General features: G+C 33.2%; 1 protein-coding gene across 7 annotated transcripts in view; it reads right to left on the minus strand.

Annotated features, from left to right (window-relative positions):
• The window catches only part of LRRIQ1 (leucine rich repeats and IQ motif containing 1), a 232695-nt gene that overhangs the window by 71037 nt on the left and 137210 nt on the right, over positions 1–24448 (minus strand). For all 7 annotated transcript variants that reach the window (XR_014845500.1, XM_021092795.2, XM_021092790.2 and 4 more), the window contains exons 19-23: positions 12194–12283; positions 11430–11551; positions 10794–10889; positions 10454–10536; positions 2642–2743 (exon numbers count right to left, since the gene is read on the minus strand). Coding sequence is in view for 6 of the 7 variants with exons in the window: in XM_021092795.2 (XP_020948454.2) it covers positions 2642–2743; positions 10454–10536; positions 10794–10889; positions 11430–11551; positions 12194–12283 (493 nt within the window). In the remaining variant the exon portion in view is untranslated. The remainder of the gene's footprint in view (positions 1–2641; positions 2744–10453; positions 10537–10793; positions 10890–11429; positions 11552–12193; positions 12284–24448) is intronic.

Consider the following 24448-nt stretch of genomic DNA (forward strand, 5'->3'; position numbering starts at 1 on the left):
TCTGTTAAAAGGGTATCATTGTTTACCTTACGTCATTTATCATAATTGATACTTCATATTACATATTGCCTCAATCATGCATATTTTAAATTCCAGACCTATAGAGTATATCCACTGTCCTCTCTGTCCTGCTGGTGACATCCAGATAAAAGCAACAAAACTAATCAAAGCGTTTTAGCACAATTTATAAGAAGAATCAGGGAAACTGCACATAGGCGATACTGCAAAGTGAAGTACTCTTCAGTTTTTTTGCAACATCAGATAACATTATTCTAAAATATATGGGCATTATAGAAAAAATATTCAAATAATAACTAATTCCAACAAGACCAAGGAAATTATAAGACAGCGCCAGCATGCAACTTTGATGAGATACTATCCATATAGAATCATTTGACCTCAACTTACAGGAAAATTTAATTCTGATCTCTCACACTTTTGGGAGGTTAAGACACCCAATTTTTAACGTTATTCAAATTTTTCCAGGGAAAAACAAAAACTTTCAATGTTTTAAAATTAGACTATGGTGATTTTAACCAAAATTAATTATATTTAGGTTGTATAAATGTAAATATATTGAAATTCATAGAATCATACTCAGAACAGGTGTATTTTATACTGTGTAATTTGTATCTTAGACAATGGGTTTAAAAATGCATCCTCCACTAGGAAGTTGAGGTTAGTCAGGCTGCTAACTTGGAGGCTAACTGGCCCCAGTGGCTAGTTAGAAAATGAGAGTATGAGTCTAGGAGGTAGGTGAGGCCTGAGCAGCATTTAAAGATAACATGGGGTTCAATCTGGCTAATAATGAAGGATCAAATAATCTTTGCTTCACTCCTTCTCCCTTAGAAAGGGAGCAGAAATAAACGTAAGAATTAAGGGGAAGAAAGTCATGCTATGTACAGTCATGTTTGCCAAGGCCATTCTTTCAACAACAATGCCAAGGAATCCTTCAAATAACTATTACTCACTAGAATATACGGCATATACATAAAGACCGTTTAGTGAAATTAATGACAAGCAAATGTACTTGAGGGTTAAATAGGAAAAACTAAAATAAATATATTTCATATGGAGGAAAGAAAACAAAAATGCACATTGGGTCATAAAGCATATGTGGAAATGTTCCACTTTATTCCTATTTGAACTATTTCTGGCATATTTTATATCGGTATACAAATCAACAAATATGCTGTACACATATATATTATTCTTGATGGTAATATATCCTCACTTTTCACAGGAAAAGAGAAAATGTAACAGAATAATGTTAGGATAGATTTCTTTCTGATTCTAAAGTACATGCTACGTTAAAGGGCAAAAATACTCAATTCTCTCTCTTCCGAGGCATATCTTTCTAAAGTAACAACGTTACTTATCAAGTCATGTCTGTGGAGTTGTTAGTGATTTTAGCAGAATTTCCACTATTCCTTTTAAAACAGTGAAATAGTTAAGACTATTACAAAGAAATGAACCCTGCTTGAAATGGGAGCCTTATTTTATACTGAAAACATATTTCAATTCCATTAAAATACTAACCCATAAATATTTAGGAAATAATATTGATATTTATACTTTAAATGGCTATCAAATTTTTAATGTTTTACTATGGAAAATACTTACATATTACAAAAATTGGATGGTAAAACAAACCTAATTATGCCATCACCTATTGATCCAACAATTTCAATAATTTGCCACCCTTATCTTTCTATGTATGTTTTAATTACTATACACTTTAAAGAAAATTCTAGCTCCCATGTTTTCTGATTTCTACGTACTTAATAGACATCTCTGAAAAAGTATAAAATTGGTAGCTCTTAAATTTTTCTTTAATTGAGACATTACTGAGTAGAAATGTAAATTAAAATATATCTATTTTCAATCATGCTATGATGACACATAACTTGGGAAATTTGTTTAAAAGATGTAGAAGACAAAGTATTAAAAATTCTGAATAGATCACTTCCATTCAAAATATTCGACTCCATTTTTTTCCTATTAAAAATTACTAAAAATCTATATGCAAAATGATTAGAGAAAAATCAGTAGAAAACTTGTTTTAAGTCATATTTGATGCTCTATTATATTTAAATATTCCTGCTTAATAATGTAAGTCCATAAGTCTTCTGAATGTTTCAATAAGGAATCAAATCTGCCACTTAAATAGGAAAATCCTTTACCCAAGAAATGAGTTGGACAAGCTTCAAATAGTAAAATATTTAAAATTCCAGCTTGATTCATAATGTTTAATACAATTTGTGTATATTGGCAATAGAGGTACAAGATTATCATTTCAACATGTACTCATTTACAATGATATAGAGTAACATTGTCTACCAATGTAAAATTTAAGTAAAATTAGTAAATACTGATGATGCAGCATTATAAGACTTTCACATAAAAGTATAAGGAATTTAAGTATGTAAGCACTGATAAAAATACTAAACTACTATGCTAGTAAATCAAGACACCAAATTAGGATTTCAGCTATGAGTCATATTTTGCCCTTAATTATATTTTATACATGAATTTTCATAGATGCACTTTAAGACTATTGAGAATTTTTAAATTTTTTAAATTTACATTTAAATTAAATTTACCCTTTTAACTTTTCTATGTATCTGTGATTGAATCATACCTTCGAAGTAGCCATCTCTTTTGGGCTGTGCCTTCTTTGGTAATTTCATAACAGAAGCTTTCTTTTCATTGTTTTTGAATAACGCCAGACGCACAGTGGGATCTGGGCAAAAACAGCAAAATAAGATGAAAATTCAGCCTGGTTCTTTACTTCTCTGAAATAGCTACCCATTTTAAAAAATATCAAAAATAATATCCACTGTATAAAACTCTGTGAAATTGATGATGATGTTATTTTAAAAAGCTTTATAATGTGAATTCTTGGCTATTGGATTCAGCACATAGCCAATATTTAATACAAACAGAAGAAAGAATAATAATGAGAAAAAATTCACATTTAAAATGTCCAGTTATGGCATCATTTATTTAGGAAGTTGTTTTACTTTTTATTATTTTAACTCCTTTGTTAAATTTCTGATATTTCTGCTGAAATAAAGGAAAATTTCCACAGGTGCATAATAGGTAAAAACTATTGTTACAGGGAAAAATCATATAGCCTCTGGTTATGTCCATAGAATATATATATATCCATATTATTCTCATCTAGAAGAAACTAAGATATAGAAGCAAAAAAACTAGTGGGATGAGAAATAGATAAGGTAATTTTTCATTAGTTTTATAATAAATTTCTTTTTGTTCTAATGCATATTTCACATAATGAAGATGCATAAATTCTAAGTATTTTTATAGCCAAGAGTACTCTAAATCTATTAATTTTACAAAATAAATGAGAAAATTGTAAATGCAGCACTCTAATTTTTTATTGATAACAACCGGTTCTATGGAATGTGAAACTGGGGATTTGGTGTGGTTGAATGAAGACAAAAGGTTTTTGCTTGTCAAAAAACTAAGAAAAGTAATTAGTGAGGTAAGTAACAGGGGGGACAATAAAGACTGAAAAGTTGTGCATTTAAAGTAGGTTAACAAAACTACTCTTAAAAAAGTAGGTGGTATCTGACCGATGCTGTATGTCAATGATACGTCAATAAAAAAAATAAGTGCAGTAGGTTAACATAAAACCACAATTCAGGGCAGCATACATTTTATTAATATCTTACATCATCTTGCAAAAAGAGACTCAGAATCTTTGACTACTATGTACTGCAGAGTAATGAATACGCTAAATGAAAAAATAAGATTTAAGACATCATAAAACCCAAATTACATACTTTAATTAAATGCTAAGTAGCCTGCTTTTAGAATGTGAATTAGCAAAGCACAAGAGTATTTGCAGTTATTCTCAAGCATAAGCATACTGAAGATTTCCACTAGTCTTCCAGTAATAATTTATCCTTACAAAGCATGTGTTTCAGAGAGATTATATTTTTCAGATAAGGGAAAATATTGGTCAATATTTGGACATATCTCACAATTATAAGTGGTCTAAGATATTATAAAAATTGGGAACTTCTATATGAATTCAGTATGAATTATCAATAAGGAAAATAAAAAATTCTGTCTACATGTCTTTAATAGAATAACTATTACACATCACCTAAGTCATTTACAAAAAAAGTACTGACACATTGCAAGGAGCATCACTCGCTCTAGGAAGGCAGATTACCACAGGTTTACATAGGATACCTTATTATACCTGCTGATCTTTCTACACGTTCTCCTGTCTTTCTTGCCTTTGTATCTGATGTATGTATTTCCTGAGCAAAGATACTACAATTTGACAGATCTAGGTTAGATCCAAGTTCCAACTTTTTTTTTTTTTTTTTTTTTTTGTCTTTTTAGGGCCACACCTGCACCCGTAGAATATGGAAGTTCCCACAACGAGGGGTTGAATTGGAGCTGTAGCTGCTGGCCTACGCCACAGCCACAGCAACGCAGGATCTGAGCTATGTCTGCGACCTGCACCACAGCTTGTGGCAATGCCAGATCCTTAATCCACTGAGCAAGGCCAGGGATCAAACCTGCGTCCTCATGGATACTAGTCAGATGTGTTTCCACTAAGCCATGATGGGAACTCCCCAAGTTCCAACTTTTACTAGTTGTATTACTCTGGACAAACTGGTCTCACCCTCTGCCTCATTTTTGTGTCGAATAAAAATAGTATTGGCTTTGAAGTATTACTGTGAGAATTAATAAGATTATGTGTGTAAAGCAGCAAGACTCATGCCTACATAACTGTAGGTTCTCAACAAAGGGCAGCTAGTTAAACATATAATTATGACATAAACAATATTATTTCCAATTTATATTCTCAAAAAGATCTTAAATCATTCCTAGAATAAGGTGGGATATATAGGAGATAGATTAATGGAGCCATATTGACCTTATTTCAGTCATAACGCATTTGAAATAAAAGCAAAGGATCTTTTGTAAGTGCTTTGTCACATTTTAGGGCAAATAACAATCTATGACTTGATTTCTTAATATGTAAGACATGGATAATGATAGCACTTTCCCCACATCATTAGCAAGAGTAAATGATTTAATACACGAAATATTTAGAAGAACTGTCTATTTCAATTTACTCAATAAAATGATTCTATTCATCAAGAACACATAAAGAAGGCTACATTTTCAATCTTTTTATTTCAAAACAATCTGATTTCATCACCTCAAACTGATTTAAAGCAAATTAACTAGCAGTTCCCATTATGGCTTAGTGGGTTAAGAACCCGATGACTAGTACCCTTGAGGAGGCAGGTTTGATGCCTGGCCTTACTCAGTGGGTTAAGGATCCAGGTTGCTGCAAGCTGCGGTGCGGCTCGGATCTGGCATTGCTGTGGCTGTGGTGTAGGCCTGGCAGCTTCAGCTCCGATTCGACCCCTAGCCTGGGAACTTCCATATGCCATGGGTGTGGCCCTAAAAATACAAATATATATATATATATATATATATATATATATATATATATATATATATATATAAAATAAAACAAATCAACTCAAATTGCACAGGAATAATAACAAGGAATAATGAAAAGAAGTTAAAAATCTAGTAAGTCTAGATGGGAAAAAAATCACCTGATATGATTGTCCTTAGAAAGACCGCTGTGAATGGTACTGTTATCCTCAAAAAATACACAATCAAGAAAGACAAGCAATAAGCATATTGTAATAGCAGTACAAAGTCATTTAAATCTACTCTGAGATCATCAATGGCAGGTCTATGTTGCTGTTTTTTAAAATTTTTGTATTCCCCGGTATGATTTGCCCAGTGTCTGGGAAATAGGCTTTTAAATACATCATTATAATATATTTAAAGAAACCTATAAATAAGCGGAGTGCCCATTATATATGTGGGTCTGTAATTGACACTTTATATCCATTATCTCATTGAAGTAACAATCTTATTTAGGCATTATAACATCCTTAAAATTCTTTCATTCCCTGTATAATCTCTTTTCAGTTGCTATAATCCGAATCTTAGCTCACTGGTCTATCTTATTCTCATTAAGTACATACGTGAAAATCTGGTTATGATTCATTTCCTGTATGTGTCATGTATTGCAGTACTGTAAAGTAAGTTTTGTGTTATGGCTGAATGATTAGCTATTGTTCATCATTTTATAAGGAGTATTATATACAAATTTAAATTTGTCTTCTCAAATATAAACATATATTTAAATGACTATAATATACATACACGGTCATACACATGCACACAATCAAATGTCTTTAATGAGTTTTGTCTAATTTACAGCTTCTTTGGAAAGAGTTGTTTATTGAACATCTACCATGGTATTAGGTTCCGAGAATTCAGTGGGCAACAAGTAGAGACTTTGGTCCTCCAGGATCTTACTATTCAAGTAGGTTTTATTATTGTTTTATTTACATCAAAGTAATACTTGATCCAAATTCTAATAAGTTCCTTTTGGAAATCACTGAAGTAAACAAAATAAATCACCAATATACTTCATTTTGTCACAGTCTGGTCTAAGGTGTTACCAAGAGCTGCAAGATGATGCTTATTCCTAGTGATGGCTCTAACCTTTATAATGAAATTAAGCTTGCTTGCTTCATCCTGCTCTTTCTTTCCTCCAACGTTTGAAATTTGATATGCATAATTATGGCAAATGTTGGAAAATGATGTTATGTTGTCATCCTTATATTCACAGCCCCTAAACTTACCATTTGCTCTCCACCAAAATCCCTATACTCAGACCCCATCCTGAGTTCTTCACATCATAAACAATCTCTCTCTCTCTTTCTCCATGTGGCTCACCTCAGTTTTGCTACCAATTATGTTGACCGTTTTCGAGAATATTGACCCTCATGTTTTCAATAAACCAGCAACTCCCCCCTTACACCTGATGTTCCTCACTGCAGTACTAATCCCCAAACGTCTAAACCATCTGCTAAATTCCAGTCCAGATCACCAAATTCTAAAATTACTTCTGTGCATGAGGCAACAGTAAAAATAAAGAGAGGAATAAACAAATAAAAACTCCACAAACAAAAGACCATCAGTACTGGCTCACGCGTAGGTCCATCATGAGGGAAACCGTAACTTACTAGGAATAGCAATTATAACTCAAACCCAAAATAAGTAAATATGATAACTCCTCACAATTTCAGATTTCATCCAGTGGCTTCCCAGCAATTCCTTTCTCCCTCTTTCTCTCCTCCCTTTCTTCTGATTAAAGCAGATGACCTCATTTATCCTATGGAGGTCATCAATACTGAGTGTCCTCTGAGGGCTGTCTACACTGCATGCTTTCTCAGCCTCTTTTTTTCTTCATTAATCAGCAACCTCAGTCGTAGTCTTCCTCTATCTACAACTTTCTTCAAATAGCTGACTCCTACCTTTTGCCCTATTTTCACTCTCATCTTAAATCAAATATTGTTGACTCACATCCCTTGGTTAAATAAATATATGTACAAGATGCAAACAGGAAATATTAAGAGATTTCTACTGAGCCACTTGCTCTAAGGTTTTTCACAGCATGAAATCTGAATTAAAGCTCCCACATTTAGTATATCTATGCCCTGTCTCCTTGAGGATTACTGCTTTGTTAGATTGTAAGGTCATTGAATTAAGTTTCAATTCTGACTGCCCCACTTGACACTCTTACCCCACAGAGCTGGTTCGTCTCCAGCAGTTTTATGAACAAACAATGTTGCCCTCTGGTGGCATAAAATTTTCAAGTTGGCAAGCTATACATGTAGGTTACAAAAATATATACATAGTATACATATATGTATTACTGCATATGTATATATGAAAATTACAAGTAAATTTTAAGTGTTCAACAGAATTTAAATATTTAAAATATCATTTTAATTTATTGATGAGTAAAGTTTAAAATTATGACCATTATTTTAGGCAGATTCAAATAAATTAATAGCATAATCAGAAATTGATTGCATTAATTCTAGAAAATTCTTTATTCTGTAAGAAGAAAGCCTGAGTTACAGAGTCTTAAGTGACTCCTCACAGATACCAAATGACAAAAACACTACATAATTAATCTACTAAAGATTAAAATATTATAATTGGAAATGAGCCCACTGATTGTCGTTTTCATCTTTTCTTACTTTGACCATTTCTATTCAGTGTATCTATCGTGAAGACGGAGCAGAGAAAAAGGAGGAGGAGAGTCAAAGACTATCATTAAGTTTTACACTTCAGAATTCAAATTTTAAAGAAAAAAAACTGCTTTTATTTCATCAATCTAATAGTATTTTGATTAAACAAAAACAAAACAAAAGCTTAATATAAAGACACAAAATCTCACATAATAATAGAATGCAATTCGGCTTATAATCATCTAATGATAGAGTAAATATCCTCATAAAAATTATACAATTGCCATTGTGTATTTTTTACCTAATAGGTTATGCTAATGACCACTGTCAAAATATTAAATTTAAGATATGTTTCTTAATGCCCATGTCTGATTGTCCTTTTGCATTTTTTAACCTACTATGCCCCCTTGTGACAGATAAAAGAGGTTTAATTTTTGTTTCATAATAATTATATCTAATTTTTGGCCATTTAAGCAATGATTTTTATGCATGAACATATATTTCTTATTAAAACTTTTTCTAAAAATATAATTCACTATTCTGATTTATTTTAAAAGTACTCAACTTAAAAAAAAAATCTCAGTTTCAAGAATTAGCAGGAAAGACCTATTAATTTCCAGAAATAGATTCTAACAAGATAAACTTTTCCTTGCCTTCATTATCAGAGACTATTGCAAATACTGTAAATATCTTAAAAAATAGACCTTGAACATAAATAAATAGTTATTACTTGTTGAATATTGGCTTAATCTGTTTTTAAGCCACTTCCGATATCTGGACTTGTCCCCAGAATTTCAGAAAATTGTATTATTCTCAACATAACTATTTAAACATTGTTTTTGATATGGTTGAAAATGAGTAGAAATATATACATCAAAGCAATAAGGTAGATTACCACATTGCTCTGATTTACTGCTCTGAATTCCACCTCCCCAGGACCAACAGAGAGTCTCATCATTGTTAAGGGTTTGGGTTACATTACACTGGGCAACCAGCATGGAATATTCACTTCACTGAGCCCTGATGAACTTAATAGGAGTTTCCAAAACAAGAGTGCAGGAGACACAAAGCAAGTTGACAGAACATATATTCATATTTTCTTTAAAAATGCTTAAATTTCAGTACCTTAAACCTGACAAACTTTTAGTATACAATAAGATTAGTTATCTCAAAAAGATAAAATTAAAATATCTCTCATACAAACCAAAAAAGGAAAGTTGAACATTTATGAATATAAAAATGAGTCATCAGTAATTTATAAATGGCTAGTAAGTGCTGTGCTAACGAATATCAGTTATTCATTAGAAAAACAGTATTTTGGTTATTTTTATTTCTGTTCATAAACATATATATTTTTTTAGAATTCTACAATTGAACTGATTAAAATAAATAAAAAACTAATAAAGACAAAAATGAATTTGAGTGCTTCTTTATATTCTGATATAAGCTAGAACTATAGGATAAATATAGATTCCTTGCTCTTCTCAGGAATAATGGTACTTTTGTGGAAATATTTCACTGACATTAAGACCTTTATAAAAGAAACTGATGAGAGACTCAAAACAGTTACAAAAAGAATATGTTACTTATATTGAGCCTATGAGTCCATGAAGAAATATTTATAAAGTTATAGCTAAATGTAATTATATGAAACAGATTATTTTAAATTGTTTTAATTATAGACATAAATTCCTAATAACCTATTTCTTCATCTGACAACTATAAACTACTTCACATATTAAGTAATTTTGCTACAATGATTAGAGATGCAAAAAAAAAAAAAAAAAGGCAAATGATTGAAGAACAGCCCAGCAAGTGGAATAAAGACTTTGAAGATTTCGCAGGTTCAGCATAATCACAAAATATAAACACTGTGCTCCTTTTCCAAAGTGTCAAGTTGTGAAATCTTCGTGGCTGATATTCACGGACTGATGAACTTATACAAATAATTTATTGAATAATCAAGAGATTTAAAAAACACAGAAGGGAATAAGCACATTGAAGCACACACTCTTTAGAATCAACATTTGCTGAGATGAACCAGTTTAGAAGCCAATTATGGCATAATTTTCAGTACACAATGGAATAATCAATAGGAAAGTAGAAAAGAAACAGGAAAATGAAAATAGCATTTAAGCACATAACAAATCATTAAATGTAATATAATTTTCTGCAAGTTTTCTTGTTCCTTTTTATGGTAGTACCTTAGACATTGTCATATCTGTGCATTTCCTTTTTATTCTTATTAAATAAAACTTGCTAAAAAACTAATTTAAAAGATTTTATCTTCAATGTCAGACACAGTTATGCAATGATCATTGATTACCCACCTAATTTTCTCCTTAATTTCTTTGATTTCATTTTCTGTGCTCTCTTTAGCATTTGCTGAGCAGTAGAAATATCCTTAAAGCCCCTATAAAAAGATTAAATTTAATAAAAGTAAAAATATCCAGACCGTATTTATGCATGAATATACATATATAAACATACATATCTGAATTATATCATACCAAAACAAATTTGAATTCCCATTTAAAAAATTGTGATTTAACAGAGGAATAGTTTCTTAAAAACTAATAAAAATATTCTTGAAATCTTGAAAAATATCTGCCTTGGATATTTAAAACTTTCTCAATTTCTTAATATTTGAGTGTAAAATACACCACATACCATTCTTCTGAAATTTTTTCTTCTTTTTCAGACTTTTGCAAGCTCTTTCTGCTGATCTTTAATTCAGGTGTCCTAGAAAAAGTTCTATTTTCTGATCTAGCAATAGGAAAAAAACAAACAAACAAAAAAAAAAAACCCACAACTGAATCAACAAAGTATATCACTACTTTTTAAAACTACAGGTTGTTTATGTTGTTTCAAACTTGGAAAAAAATACACTTAAGATACATAAAAATTTATCTTGAAAAGTAATAAAAGTCTGCCATTAATTTAAAATGTTTTACATTTCAATTACTTGAAGCATATTTCAATCCTTTTGTTGAGAGAAACACAGCAGTGGAATTTTTATTTTAATCCCTATCTCTACCTATACAGCCGTATTTGAAAGTCTATTTGTTTACAACAGTTAATTACATTATTTCACTGACATTGTTTTACACTGGCTTTAGTGAACCTACCTCACACATTTTTCTTACGCTGAAAATTCCATAAAATCATTACATTTTTAATACTAAATGTTCTTCCATCTTCTTTCTAAACAAGAAAATTCATACCTGCTTTCATAATCTTACTAATTTTGTAAGGAGTATAATATTCTTGTCATTCATTAGAGATTTATCCTCTAAAACAGCTTACCTGCTATTAAGTTGTGTGTGTTCCGATGAAAACAAATTTTCTTTCTCATTACATAGCCATGCATGAGCTGGATGACTTGGTAAATTAAACGAAGTATCATCACATTTTAAGGTTTCAGAGAACTTAGAAAAAATGTAAATAAGTGTAAAATAAATTTAAAAATCTAGCATTTATATTACTTTACATGCATATTATTGAGAGTCTGAGAAAGACTCGCATAAACTAAAAATTATAATAAAATGAATTTATGGAATATACATACAAATGCCTTTTGTTAGAGTGGTGAGTAATATGCTCTTGGTGTAGTTTGTATATAAAAAAATGATTAATTGCAAAGATCTTGAAAAAATTTCAGAAAACAAAAACTTCAAAGATTATCAAATAAATAACAGATACTGCAGTCCATTGACCTCTGACTGAGAATCTTCAGCTGTTGCCCTTTTAATGCATATTTTTGTATTTTTAAAGTGCTGTCAACTAGTGATTTTATGCAGCTGAAACATATCTTTTTTTTTTTTTTTTTTTTTTTTTTTGCTACTGTGAAATAAAGTGCTGAAAGAAATCCAAAATAAAGAAAAAAATTGGGAGCAAACGAAAGAAAAGCTACATGAAAAATTACATCTGGGGATGAGGAGGAAGTCAGAGGTTTCTAAAAGTAATTGTGTTTTTCGAGTCAATAAATTGTATTATTAATCACTGCAGCACAGCATAACCTTAAGAAATGAGCAAAGATCAAGCACTAAGAGGTTTCCATGACATGTTACCTTTGGCCAGTGCAGCTGGTTTGGGAGAAGCAGTGTTTGTGAAGGGAAGCGGGTGGAATCTAAAGCTAGCCATTCCTTCTCTAAGGCAGCCTGCACAAACAACAACATTAATGGACATAACTGAGTTTGCATAACTTTAACAAAGATGCTTTTAAATTGTCTTACATGCTACAAATGTTAAGAAAGTATATCAGAGTTTTTTTATTTAGGGGAAAATTTGCTACTTTCACTTATGAGATGTTATGAATCTGTTTAACGCAAGCCTTATAAAAAAAATGGGATAAGATTTTTCATCACCAAGAGGGATAAAGTGAAAACTCAAGTACTCACATGCTCTAAAAAAAGGAGAGGTTCAGACTACTCAGGATATTTAAAAAAACTATTTTTTGATAACTATGACTCTGAGCCAACTCTAGAAATAACGGAGGGAAATAAAAGTTTGGCTTTATATTATGCAAATTATTAAAATATTTTCTATCAAACCTCACTATTAAAAAGTTGGAGTATTTTAACATGTTAGTATCAACTTTCTTCAAATACCATCTGCAAGATAACTTTTAATTTTTGTTCAAAATTTCACAAATTTTGTAAGTAGATGGGAAAAAAGTTTGTGGCAATATAGGGAATATGGATCCTCATATTCCCTAATTCAAGTGTTTGAACGATAAACACGTAAACACAAATTCTGAAATGACCTCATTTTATTTTATTTTGATATACAATGATTATTTTTTTCCACTTTAGCTGGTTTACCGTGTTCTGCTAATGCATGGTGACCCAGGTGCATACATTCTTTTCTTGCTTTTTTTAGTTTTTTTAAATGACCTCATTTTAAGTCACTTCGCTCTTCGTCTTACAACACCTTTATTCCATTTATGTAATTTACAAATTTATTTTGTCTTTCTACAATGGAACCAAACTAGTTATGCTAGTGTTACATCATTTAGAATATACTTATCTAAATTCTATTTGCTTGAATTACCTAATATGATTTAAACAGTATTCTGTGGTTCTATAATTGTTTTTGAATCTTTAGGAAAAAAGGATGATCCAGAATAGCAGTGAATTTGTTTTTTAAAAGATTCTAAAATGATCAAACATATTTATGTATTTCGAGAACTGGAATGACTATAATCTGAGGAGACTAAACTAAATACAATTTTCCAGTTACAGAGTTTCAGTGTTTCTTGACTATCTCTTGAAAGACCATTAGAAATGCAAGACTGAGACATCCTGACTACAAGCCAGCAGTGCAATGACACACTATTACTTATAGCATTTACTCTTTGGAAACCTAATCAAATTCATGTTATTTGACTATCTGTGTAAAAAGGACACCTTTACTCAGGTGGGCACTGGGACACAGTCCAGATGCTTCTAGGCAGAGATTATTAACATATATTTATATATCATGGTTATATCAATTATATCTGGTTTAAGAATATATATCTTATTTAACAAGGGCTATTTATTGCAAAATTGCAAACAATATACAGGGCTCAATTTTTTTAATTCTTTCTTTTGTAGGACAAATAAAGGAAAACTCAGATCTATCTCAGGAAACATCAAGTCCCAAGGCTTATTAGCTATCATTAAATCAGCATTCCAGACATTCCCATTGTGGCTCAGTGGGTTAAGAACCCAACCATCCTTGAGGAGGAGGGTACGATCCCTGGCCTTGCTCAGTGGATTAAGGATCCAGCATTGTTGCAAACTGCAGTGTAAGTCGCAGATGCAGCTCAGATCCATGTTGCTGTGACTATGGCGCAAGCCAGCAGTTGCAGCTCAGATTTGACCCCTAGCTTAGGGAATTTCCATGTGTAATGGATGCAGTCCTACAAAGAAAAAAAAAATTATCAGTACTCTTACTCTACAAAATTGCTAAATGAAGAGAAGACGTAGGGACAATACTACAAAAGGCAATGTGCCAGAGGATTCTGGGAAGATGGTGGGGTAGAGAGCACCAGGAACCTGTCTTCCAACCTAAATAACAACTGAACTGGCAGAATCTGTTAATGTAATCATTTGGGAATGCTAGAGTCTACTGAAGGCTTGCAGTGTCCTGGGGAAGACTTGGAAAGTAAATTGTGCTTAACTTTGGTCACTGTCAGCTCTTAGCACAGTAGCAGCTATCTCTCCTCTGCTCCCCAGCCCCAAGGCAGGCACCTAGCTATTTGTGTGTTTCAAAGAGTAACTTGCACACAGTCTGTAGGAGCCAGGGTGGACAATGAGGATGCTGTCTTCCAAATAATGGAGATTTGTTCTCGGACTGTTGATAGCTGCTTCTGATCACAGAAGTACAAAGAGGCAAGCGGTGCCTTCCCTATTGTTGTTGTTAAATATGCTCCCCTTTTAAGCATATTTAATCTACCTACTAAGTGATTTCCAGAGGATTTAAAGGACTGAAGTTCTTCCCCCATGCTGTCCCAGCTTCATTTTTCTCTTTTTCCCTCTTTTGGAAGATGAACATTAAAGACTAGAATATTGGTCTTAAAAAAAGACTAGGATATCCCAAAGCATCTGCATATATGTGGGAAATGAGAAAGTTAGCACTTATGTCCAGGGAAAGGTACAGGCTTAGAAAAGAATGGAGAAGACCTTGAGTTTACAACTCAGGCTGATCCTTGGCACAGACACAGCCTATGACAATCAAAACAAAAACAAAAAAAACTTATCCGCCTCTGGGGAAGAGAGAGAACCTGATTTATAAACTTGCCACATTATTAAATTCAGTGACTAATTTTAAATAAATTTGTAAGGCATACGAGCAAAGAAAGATGTACAGCCCATTCAAAGGAAAAAAAAAATCAACAAGAACTATCTCTTCAAAAGATCTCATGGCAGACTTACTAGACAAAGACTTTATCTTTTTTGTCTTGTTTTATTTTGGGCTGCACCCGCAGCATATGGAGGTTCCCAGGCTAGGGGTCTAATCAGAGCTACAGCTGCCCACCTACGCCAGAACCACAGCAATGCCAGATCTGAGCTGTGTCTGCGATCTACACCACAGCTCATGGCAACACTGGATCCTTAACCCACTGAGTGAGGCCAGGGATCGAACCCACAACCTCATGGTTCCTAGTCGGATTCTTTTCCACTGCACCATGACGGGAACTCCAAAAGACTTTAAAATAACGATCTTAAAGATATTCAGTGAACTAAAAGAAGAGAGAAAATAATGTAGTGGACAAAATAGAAATATCGATTAAGAGAGAAAACTTGAACAGAAATCAAGAAGAAATTTTAAAGCTGAAAAGTACAATAACTGAAATGAAAAATTCACTAGAATTCACTGATGGGATTCACTAGAGAGATCTGCCTCTGAGTAGGTAGATGAAGGATTGAATTTTAAGATACAGTAATGGAATTATTAAGTCTAAAGAACAGCAAGAAAAAAGACTGAATAAAAGTGAACAGAACCTAAGGGACCTTTGAGACGCCATGAAATGGACCAACATATACATCATGGGAGTCACAGAAAAAAAAGAAAGGGTAGAGAGAATATTTGAAAAAATAACGACTAAAATTTTCCCCAATTCAATGACACACCTGAATATATACATCTGAGAAGCTCAATGATTTTGAAGTAAGATAAACTCAAAGAGCCCTAGACTAAGACGCATTATAATCAAACTTTCAGAAAGCAAAGACAAAAATCTTTGTTTCAATTTTTTTTTTTAACTGAGCCTACAGCATGCAGAAGCTCCCAGGCTAGGGACTGAACTCTCACTACAGCGGTGACAATGCCAGATCCTTAACCCACTGAGCCACTAGGGAACTTCCAAAGAGAGAATCTTGAAAGCGGCAAATGAGAAGCAACCTGTCACATGTAAGGGATCCTCAAGAAGATTATCAGAAGATCTTCTCATCAGCATCTTTGACACCCAGAAGGTGGTGGGCTGACATATTCAGAGCGCTGAAAGAAAAAACTGTCAATCAAGAATCCTCTATCTGACAAACTGTCCTTTAAATTGAGGAACGGAACGCATTCCCAGATAAACAAAAGCTGAGAGAGTTCATTACCATTATACCTGTCTTGAAAGAAATGCTAAAGAGAGTTCTGCAGGCTGAAATGAAAGAATACTAGATAGCAGTTCAAAGTCAAATGAAGAAATAAGGATCTCACTAAAGGTGACTTCCTGGGAAGTTATAAAAAGCGAGCTGTAGCTGCAGGCCCACCCCAGAGCCACAGCAAGGCAGGATTTGAGCCACACAGCCCAGGGCAATGCTGGATCCCAAACCCAATGAGTGAGGCCAGGGATCTAACCCACGTCCTCACGGATGCTAGGTGGGTTCATTAACTGCTGAGCCAGGACGGAATCCTACTTTTTGTCTTCTACATAATTTAAGATACTAATACATTTAAAAACAATTCTTAGTTTAAAAGCTAGTATTATTGAAACTTTGGCTTGTAACTCCACCTTTTGCTTTCTACATGATTTAAGAGATTAATATATTTAGAGAAAGTATTAGTCTATGTTTGGGGCACACAATGTATAATGATGTAATTTTTTGACACCAACAACTGAAAGGGGAGGAGATAAAGCTGTAAAGAAGCAGAATTTATGGATGCTACTAAAGTTAAGCTGGTGTAAATTTAACTTAAAGTGCTTATAACTTTAGGATATTATAGGACAACGAAGAGTTAACTGTTTCATAGGTATACAGTTTCGGTTTTCAGGTATCTTGTTTAATAGGTATACAATTTTGTAAGGCAAGAAGAGTTCTAGATCTATGTGGTGGTGATGGTAGCACGACTCTATGAATATATTTAATAGTAATGAATACACTTGAAATGGTTAAGATGGCAAATTTTATGCAGTGTGTATCTTCACACAATAAAATAAAGTTGGAATAAAAATTTTAAAGGTAACATGCTCTCTGGGGAGAGACTGTGGAAAAGGACCAGTAATGCCAGGCAAGCAGTCTGACTTATGAACTAATTTTTATATAAACGAACAACTTTTTTTTCCTTAAACACTTGTCAAACCACCTCTTTTTTGTATTCTCTGGGATTCCAACTGTTCTCTTTCTGCAGCAGGACAAGATCCCACAAAGCACAGTGATTTCTCTGCCATATCATATATATGATGACAGAGATTCCTTCCTTGGAAAAGAAGTTACACAAAGTCTGGGGGGAAATGTAGGTCTGTAAATTGATATTCAAACATGCAGAAAACTTTGAAAATAGTTTTTCTTGTTTTTTAACGTAACGTCACAAATTTTGGTAAGCTTCCGGAGCAATTCTTAACCATCGTCTCTTAGAAATTTCTAGAGACATAAACAGAACATTTAATATAAAATGCTAAAGTGACTTTTAGTAATTATATAATCTCAACCAAAAATGTTATCAAAACTAATGATTCATATGAGTTCAAGTTTATTAATATCATGTATATTTGGCAGTACCTAGTATGTGAGGAAAAAAAATCTCAAAATGTCAGGAGGAATTGGCCAAGATTATAAATATACTACTGTTTTAAAGCTGTATATTAATATATCATGCTTGTCATTGGACATTCACACAAATTTCAGTTATTGCTTAAGAAAAACCTTCTGTTTAAATATTCTTTAACCTACAACTAAGAATCTAGAAAGCTTTCTATTTATTATAAGACTATTACCAGATTTACTTACAAATTTAAAATGTACTTAGAGAAATTTGTAATTGTGCTCACAAACATTTGAATATATATATGTGTGTGTATACACATAATTTGTGTTCTTTGAGAACATATATACACTCCTAATCTCGTATATTCTTTGATAGATTAGGAAATAAGGCTATCACAAAACCTGCAGATAATATCATGTTTATTTGCATATGTATATGCAAATTTTTTCATACCAACTAGTGTAATCCTTTCATTTGACAGAATTAGACTTGCCCTAAGCCACATGTCAGTTAGTGCTGAATAAGTTCTAGAAATTCTAAAAGCCATGCCCTGATTTTGTTTTTATTCCCTCCACCAACCCCTACTCTGCGCCTCAACACGTTCCTCCTCTTCTCCCCAAGCTGCCTCAAAATAATTCTTTCTAATTCTTCTTGATAAATTTTGTAGCACCACAGAACTCTTAACAGTTTGGAAATCTGGCCCATGATGAATCTCAAATCTCACTTTCTAAACCCTCTCTTTCCTTCTCAAATTTTGATACTTTTTCAGGTTATCTATCAGCTAACTTTGGCCATATAACTGTCACCCTTGAAATATGTCTGTGTAATTTTTCACTTTTCTGGACCACTGGAGCTTGACGATTGAGTGCCTTTTATCAAAAAAGCTACTCAATAATAAGCTGGATAGTTTGCTTCATCACTCTCACTTCCTTCTGTCCACACACCTTAATAAGGCAATTTGATCAGTTAATGTGAATGTCCCCAGGAAGGGATTATACTCTCTGTAGCTACTTCCCAGGTAACAGTTTGAAAAAAATACGTGGAGGATAACACAGAGCTATTTTGACAACCAGGATTCTGCTCTTACCATTCCTGGTCTTTAAGCATATTTCTTTTCCCAAACAGGAAGTCTCAGGCCAGCACGACCGATACATCCTCAGGGTGCAGCCTGGCCACAGGGGAGTTGAGGTACAGAAATCCTGGTTAAGTTTGCTTTTATTTTTAATATTTAATTTTTTTATTTTTTTGGAGTTGAAAGCTATTTATTTATTTATTGTTATTTCCCCAACACAATTTTTTTTTTTCACTGTACAGCATGGGGACCCAGTTACACATACACATATACATACTTTTTTCTCCGGTTAAGTTTTATAAAAATGCACTTGTTCCTTGTCTTCTGAACCCTTCTGGATGAAAGGGCGAGATGTGAATAGAGAGTGATTAGGAAAAAAGGTGACGTCATAGCTACTGAAATGAGACACTAATTTTAAGAAGTTAATGGAGAACAGCAAGTCACATCTTCAAGAAAACCTCAGATCCTGAGAGGTATGAGGAAGGGACAGACATTCATGATCTCTTGTCCTTCAGAACTACCTCTGAAGCCTTGCTCCATAAACAAAACAAAACAAAACCAAAAACCCACCCCTGTAGGGCCCTCCTAAGCTCCTGCAAACACCTTAAATTTAACTTATTGCTGGGTTTGCCAACCCCTTCCAGGAGGCTGAGACAACACTTGATAGCTGTTTCCCTTAAACTCATTGAGAACTCTATCAAGACAGCAAAGGATGCCCCCAGATCCTGCACCTCCGTATAAAACATCTCTGGATGTTTTTCCCCGCTCCCATTTTCAGTCATACTATGGGGTAGACAAATGTCACCTGGACGGTATTCTGGTCATAAATCACCTTCAAATGTTAAGGAAACATTACTAGGGCCCTGGAAAGCATTCAAGTCATCCCTCAACTCACAGGCTAGGGCTGTTTCAGACGGCTAAATTGCCTTAGATTGCCTCCTTAAGGGCCAAGAAAGAGTCTGTGTAATAGCTAATACTTCCCCAGCTCTTCCTGGGTTAAAGTCTCAAGTCTAGTGGGAAGGTCAATACTGAACTTGAAGAGGAAATAAATGCGTGGGGTATTGATAGGAAACCTCATTAACTGTATCATGAGGGAAACCTGATGGATTTTGTCTTCGCCTCTGCCAGATTATTCAGAGTGACCACCGGAGGGTGAGATGATTTTGCCATGTACACCCAAGGAGTAGCTCTTGTTGGCAGATAAGCTCTGTAATCCTTCTGCAAGACTTCATGATAACTTTGGTTCTACACTATTTCTCCGAAGATGTTAGTATAGCTTGCAAGGTAGCCTCTTAGTGTTTCCCCCCAGAGCAGAAAGCAAAATTTATTTGCTGTCTAGTGTAAGAAAAGAACAACGTCCTCTGAGCATGGGATGATCAGGTTTGCTAGCAACCCTTTATAAAATGTAGGGTTTCCGAGGCTTCTGAATTCTTAAGGGGGAACATTTCACTCTGGCCATTTCATTCTGTTATAGCTTTAGTCAGGTATAGCCCTGTATTTTTCTCCATATTTTTCCTCAGGGGAATCCCCAAGTTTATCAACAGGAAAGAGAAGCCAAGCAGATATGTGAGGTCCACTTATAGCAGTTTCACTGGGATGAAGAGACAAAGGTTGAAGTGAAGGGATGCTGAGGCAGGTAGGATTGAAGGACCAAGATCCCTGAGAGGAGAGAATCACAGAAACATGAGCTCAAAGTCGTGTATAAAATAACCCTTCATGTGTTTCCAAATTCCAAGGAGTACATGTGTAGGAGAGATCAAAGTGCATAGCAACAACTGGGAAGCTCACAAAGCTAAGAAGCTTCTTTAGTTACTTGATGCTGTGGAAAAAGGAATTAGAATTCAGGAACAAACAAGATGAAGGTAGCCTGGTAAACAGCCCACTTTCAGGTTAGATATGATATTGGCTCAACCCTAAGAGAAACCAGAAATAGACTAGCCCTAACAAAGCTTGAAGATAAGCTTCTAAAGGGTCTCTGCCTATATAACATTTGCCTGTTAGAATAAAATTAAATCCTCTTTAGAGAAAGAAAACATCTTCCAGTATCTTTACGCTTTTTACATGTCTGATACTTAATCAAAGATTAAATGCTAACAGAGGAACTGGCTCAAAATACAAGAGATAAACTGTCAACAGAAATAAAACAAGTGGTTCAGATGCTTCAATTAACAGAGAAAGCTATGAAAATACCATAATCAGTATCTTCCAGAAAAAATAGGAAATGATAGAAATTTCAACATATAACTGGAAATTACAATAAATAATAAGTAGAAATTCCACTTTAAAAAACCCTGAAATCAAAAAATTAGTAGATAGTCACCTTCATACCCATCAGGATGACTACTAAAAAACAAACACACAAAAACAACAAACAGAAAACAGCAAAGCATTGGTGAGGCTGGGAAGAAATTAGAACCTTTGTGCACTGTTGGTGGGAAAGGAAAAACGGTGCAGCCCCTGTAGAAAACAATACAGTAGTTCCTAAGAATTTAAACATAGGATTATATGATCCAGCAATTATGTAATTCCATTTCTGAGTATATATTCCCAAAAGAAATGAAACCAGGGTCTTGTAGAGATATTTGTACACTAAAGTTTGTAGTCGCATTGCTCACAAGAGCCAAACCTCGGAAGCAACCCGGTGTCTACTGACAAATGAATGCATAAACAAAATGTGGTGTATATATACAATGGAATATTATTCAGCCCTGAAAAGGAAAGAAATTCTGCAAAATGCTTCAACATGAATAAAACTCGAGGACACTATGCTGGGTGGCATCAGCCAGTCAAAAAACAAAAAACAAAACAAAACAGATACTGTATGATTCTACTTACATGAGGCACTTAGAGTAGTCAGAATCATAGAGACAGAAAGTAGGACAGAGGATGCCAGGAGCTGAGGGAGGGGAGAATGGGGGGTTAGTGTTCCATGGATATAGAGTTTCAGATTTACATGATGAAAGAGTGATGAGGATGGATAGTGTTGATGGCTGCATAAAAATATGAATGTATTTAATAGAACTGAATTGTACATTTAAAAATGGTTAGGATGATAAATTTTATGTTATGTGTAGTCTAACACAACTTTTAAAAGAAAAGGAAAAAAAGGAAAAAAGAATTTGATAGGCTAAAAATGATTAGATAATTCAGGAGACCTGATTAGAGAACTATAAGATAGGTCAGTAGGAAACACCCAAATTAAAATATGGAAGTAAAAAAAAAGAAACAAAATTCAGAAAAGAGTAAGAGACACATGAGAAATAGTAAGAAACTCTAGCATATATATTTTTGGAGGCATTTTACCTCAAAGAAGAGAGATAATGAAAAAGATTAAATATTTGATATAACTCTGGCCAAGCAATTAAAACACATCAACCACAGATTCAAGAAGCCACATGACTGTCCCCATTCCAAGCAGAGTACATACAAAGAAAATCATACTCTGCTGAAAAGCAAAAACAGGAAGTGAACTTTAAAAGTAGTCTGGAGAGTAGGGGTTAGGGAGATATATCTTCAGAGAAGAAAAAATAAGCCCCATTATTGACTTTTCAATAGAATCTATGAAAGCCAGAAGCTAATAAAATGGCATCTTTAAATGTCAAAGATCTACCTAGAGTTCTCTATCTAGAGAAGATACTCATCAAAATTTTAAGTAAAAGAAATTTTCAAAAGTTAACTTCTATCATAACTTTTAAAAATAATCTGTCTTTTCACTAGAGTAGAATAATGGAGTGTTAAAATCATACTTTACACTTAAGTAACCATAGAGCTTGGCACATAATAGGTGCCAAATACATGCCTGTTAACTTAGATAACATCACAAATGCTTTACAAGGAAAAATATATATAAATGATAAGGGATAACCAAGTTTTTGCTTTAAAAATAAGATATTTTGATATTATTGATCTATGCTAAATATCAATATTAAAAGAGAATATTTATATTATGGAATCCATTACAAATTCTTTCTCATCTTTCAGGTCTGAGATGGACTCCTGTTATACTGTATTTCAAGATGCAATATATTCTGATGTAGCAGGAGTCCAGGATCTCATGGATCTCATCAGTTCCACCCTAATGGATTTTTGCTAATTATCATTAGTGGTCATGTGACAACATTTTCTGGAATTTGACCTCCATGGTATCATCAGAATGTTGACAAAATATTGTAACTTCAAAATCCTTTGCTTAGTAAAATTAATAGTAAATACTGTATCAATGATTTTAGAAATACAGGAAACAGGAGAATGGATAGTAATAAACTTGGAATTTTGAACATAAAAAAAGAAATCTTCAAGTAATCATAATCATGAACTGAAATAAATGCTAAAGAAAGTCCTTTGGGCAAAAGAAAATGCTAGAAGCATGATAATGCAGAAAGGAATGAAATGCATAGAAGAGGTAACAATAAATTAACAAGGTAATGCGGGGGGGGGAGAAGGGAAAGCAAAAAGTACTTGATTAATGAGAAAAAAGTAATAAAAAAGCAAAAAAGAAACACAGAACAAATAAAATACAAATAGAAAGCTGATATATAAGCCTAATTACACTCTTAAAATAAATTTGACTCTGAATATATTAATAAAAAATTAGAATAAAATATAAAAATAAGCAAATCCAACTATATACTCTTATATGAGCCACACTTTCAAATACAAGCAACAGAAATGTTTAATGGGAATGTTTAGGAAAATATATGTAATGAAATTATTAGTCTAAGGAAAGAAGCTATAGATATGAAAATATCAGAGGAAGTATTCATTAGGGTGATTCATTAAAGAGAGAAACTAAAGAGTAAAATTTTATCATGAAAAAAGGTCAATAATACAATGATTTAATGATCCAAAATCTAATAACACAGCTTCAAAGTATGAGGCAGAATTTGACAGAACTAAAAACTGATTTAGAGAAACCAACAAACACAATAAGATATTTTAGTATTCTCTGTCAATAACTGATAGAGACCTACCAAAATCACTAAAAATACAGAAGATTTTAAAAAACACAATTAATGAACTATATGTAATTTAGATTTTAGTAACTATACCCCCTGTAGAATGCATATTCCTTTCAAGTGCATATGGAACATTTTCCCAAACAGACTATGTGCTAAGATAAACTTTTAAGAAGCAAATAACATCAATCTTACATCAAACTCCACAAAGGATGAATTTCTTACTCAAACAGAAGGTCAACATAATCTCTATACCAAAATCCAAAAACAGAGTTTTATAAGAAAGAAAGTTTAGAGGCACAACCTCTTTGTGAATATGAATGCAAAAATTCTAAACAAAATATTAGCAAATCAAATTCAGCACTAGATAAAAAGATAATGCATCATAGCTAAGTTGGTTTACTCAGGAATATAAGATTTCATGTTTGAAAATCAATGTTATAAGCATAAAAATCATTTGACAAAATCCAAATCATATATAGAGTCATCAATATCATCATCATATTAACCTCTTGGAAAGATAAGAAGATGTTATGGAGGGTAACTCTCTTAATCAAATATACAGTTTCTACCAGAAACATTTACCCAACATCCGACTTCATGGTGGAAAGTTTTCACCCTGAGATCAGGAGCTACCAAACGATGCCTGCCAATATCACCACTACTTAACATTTTACTAGAGGTAGTAGTCAGGGTAATAAAGCAAGAAAAATAAACAAGAGGCATAAGAATTGGGGAAAAAAAGCTGGTATTATTCTTAGGTGACATAACTCTGTGTATGGAATATTCAAAGACCTGAGAGACAGTCTATTAAAATTAATTTGTGATTTTCA

The sequence above is a fragment of the Sus scrofa genome, chromosome 5, assembly GCF_054392235.1.
Source record: "Sus scrofa isolate SSC_HxYL_T2T_F1_AM1 chromosome 5, Sscrofa_HxYL_maternal_Yorkshire_Landrace_v2.0, whole genome shotgun sequence".
NCBI classification, from domain to species: domain Eukaryota; kingdom Metazoa; phylum Chordata; class Mammalia; order Artiodactyla; family Suidae; genus Sus; species Sus scrofa.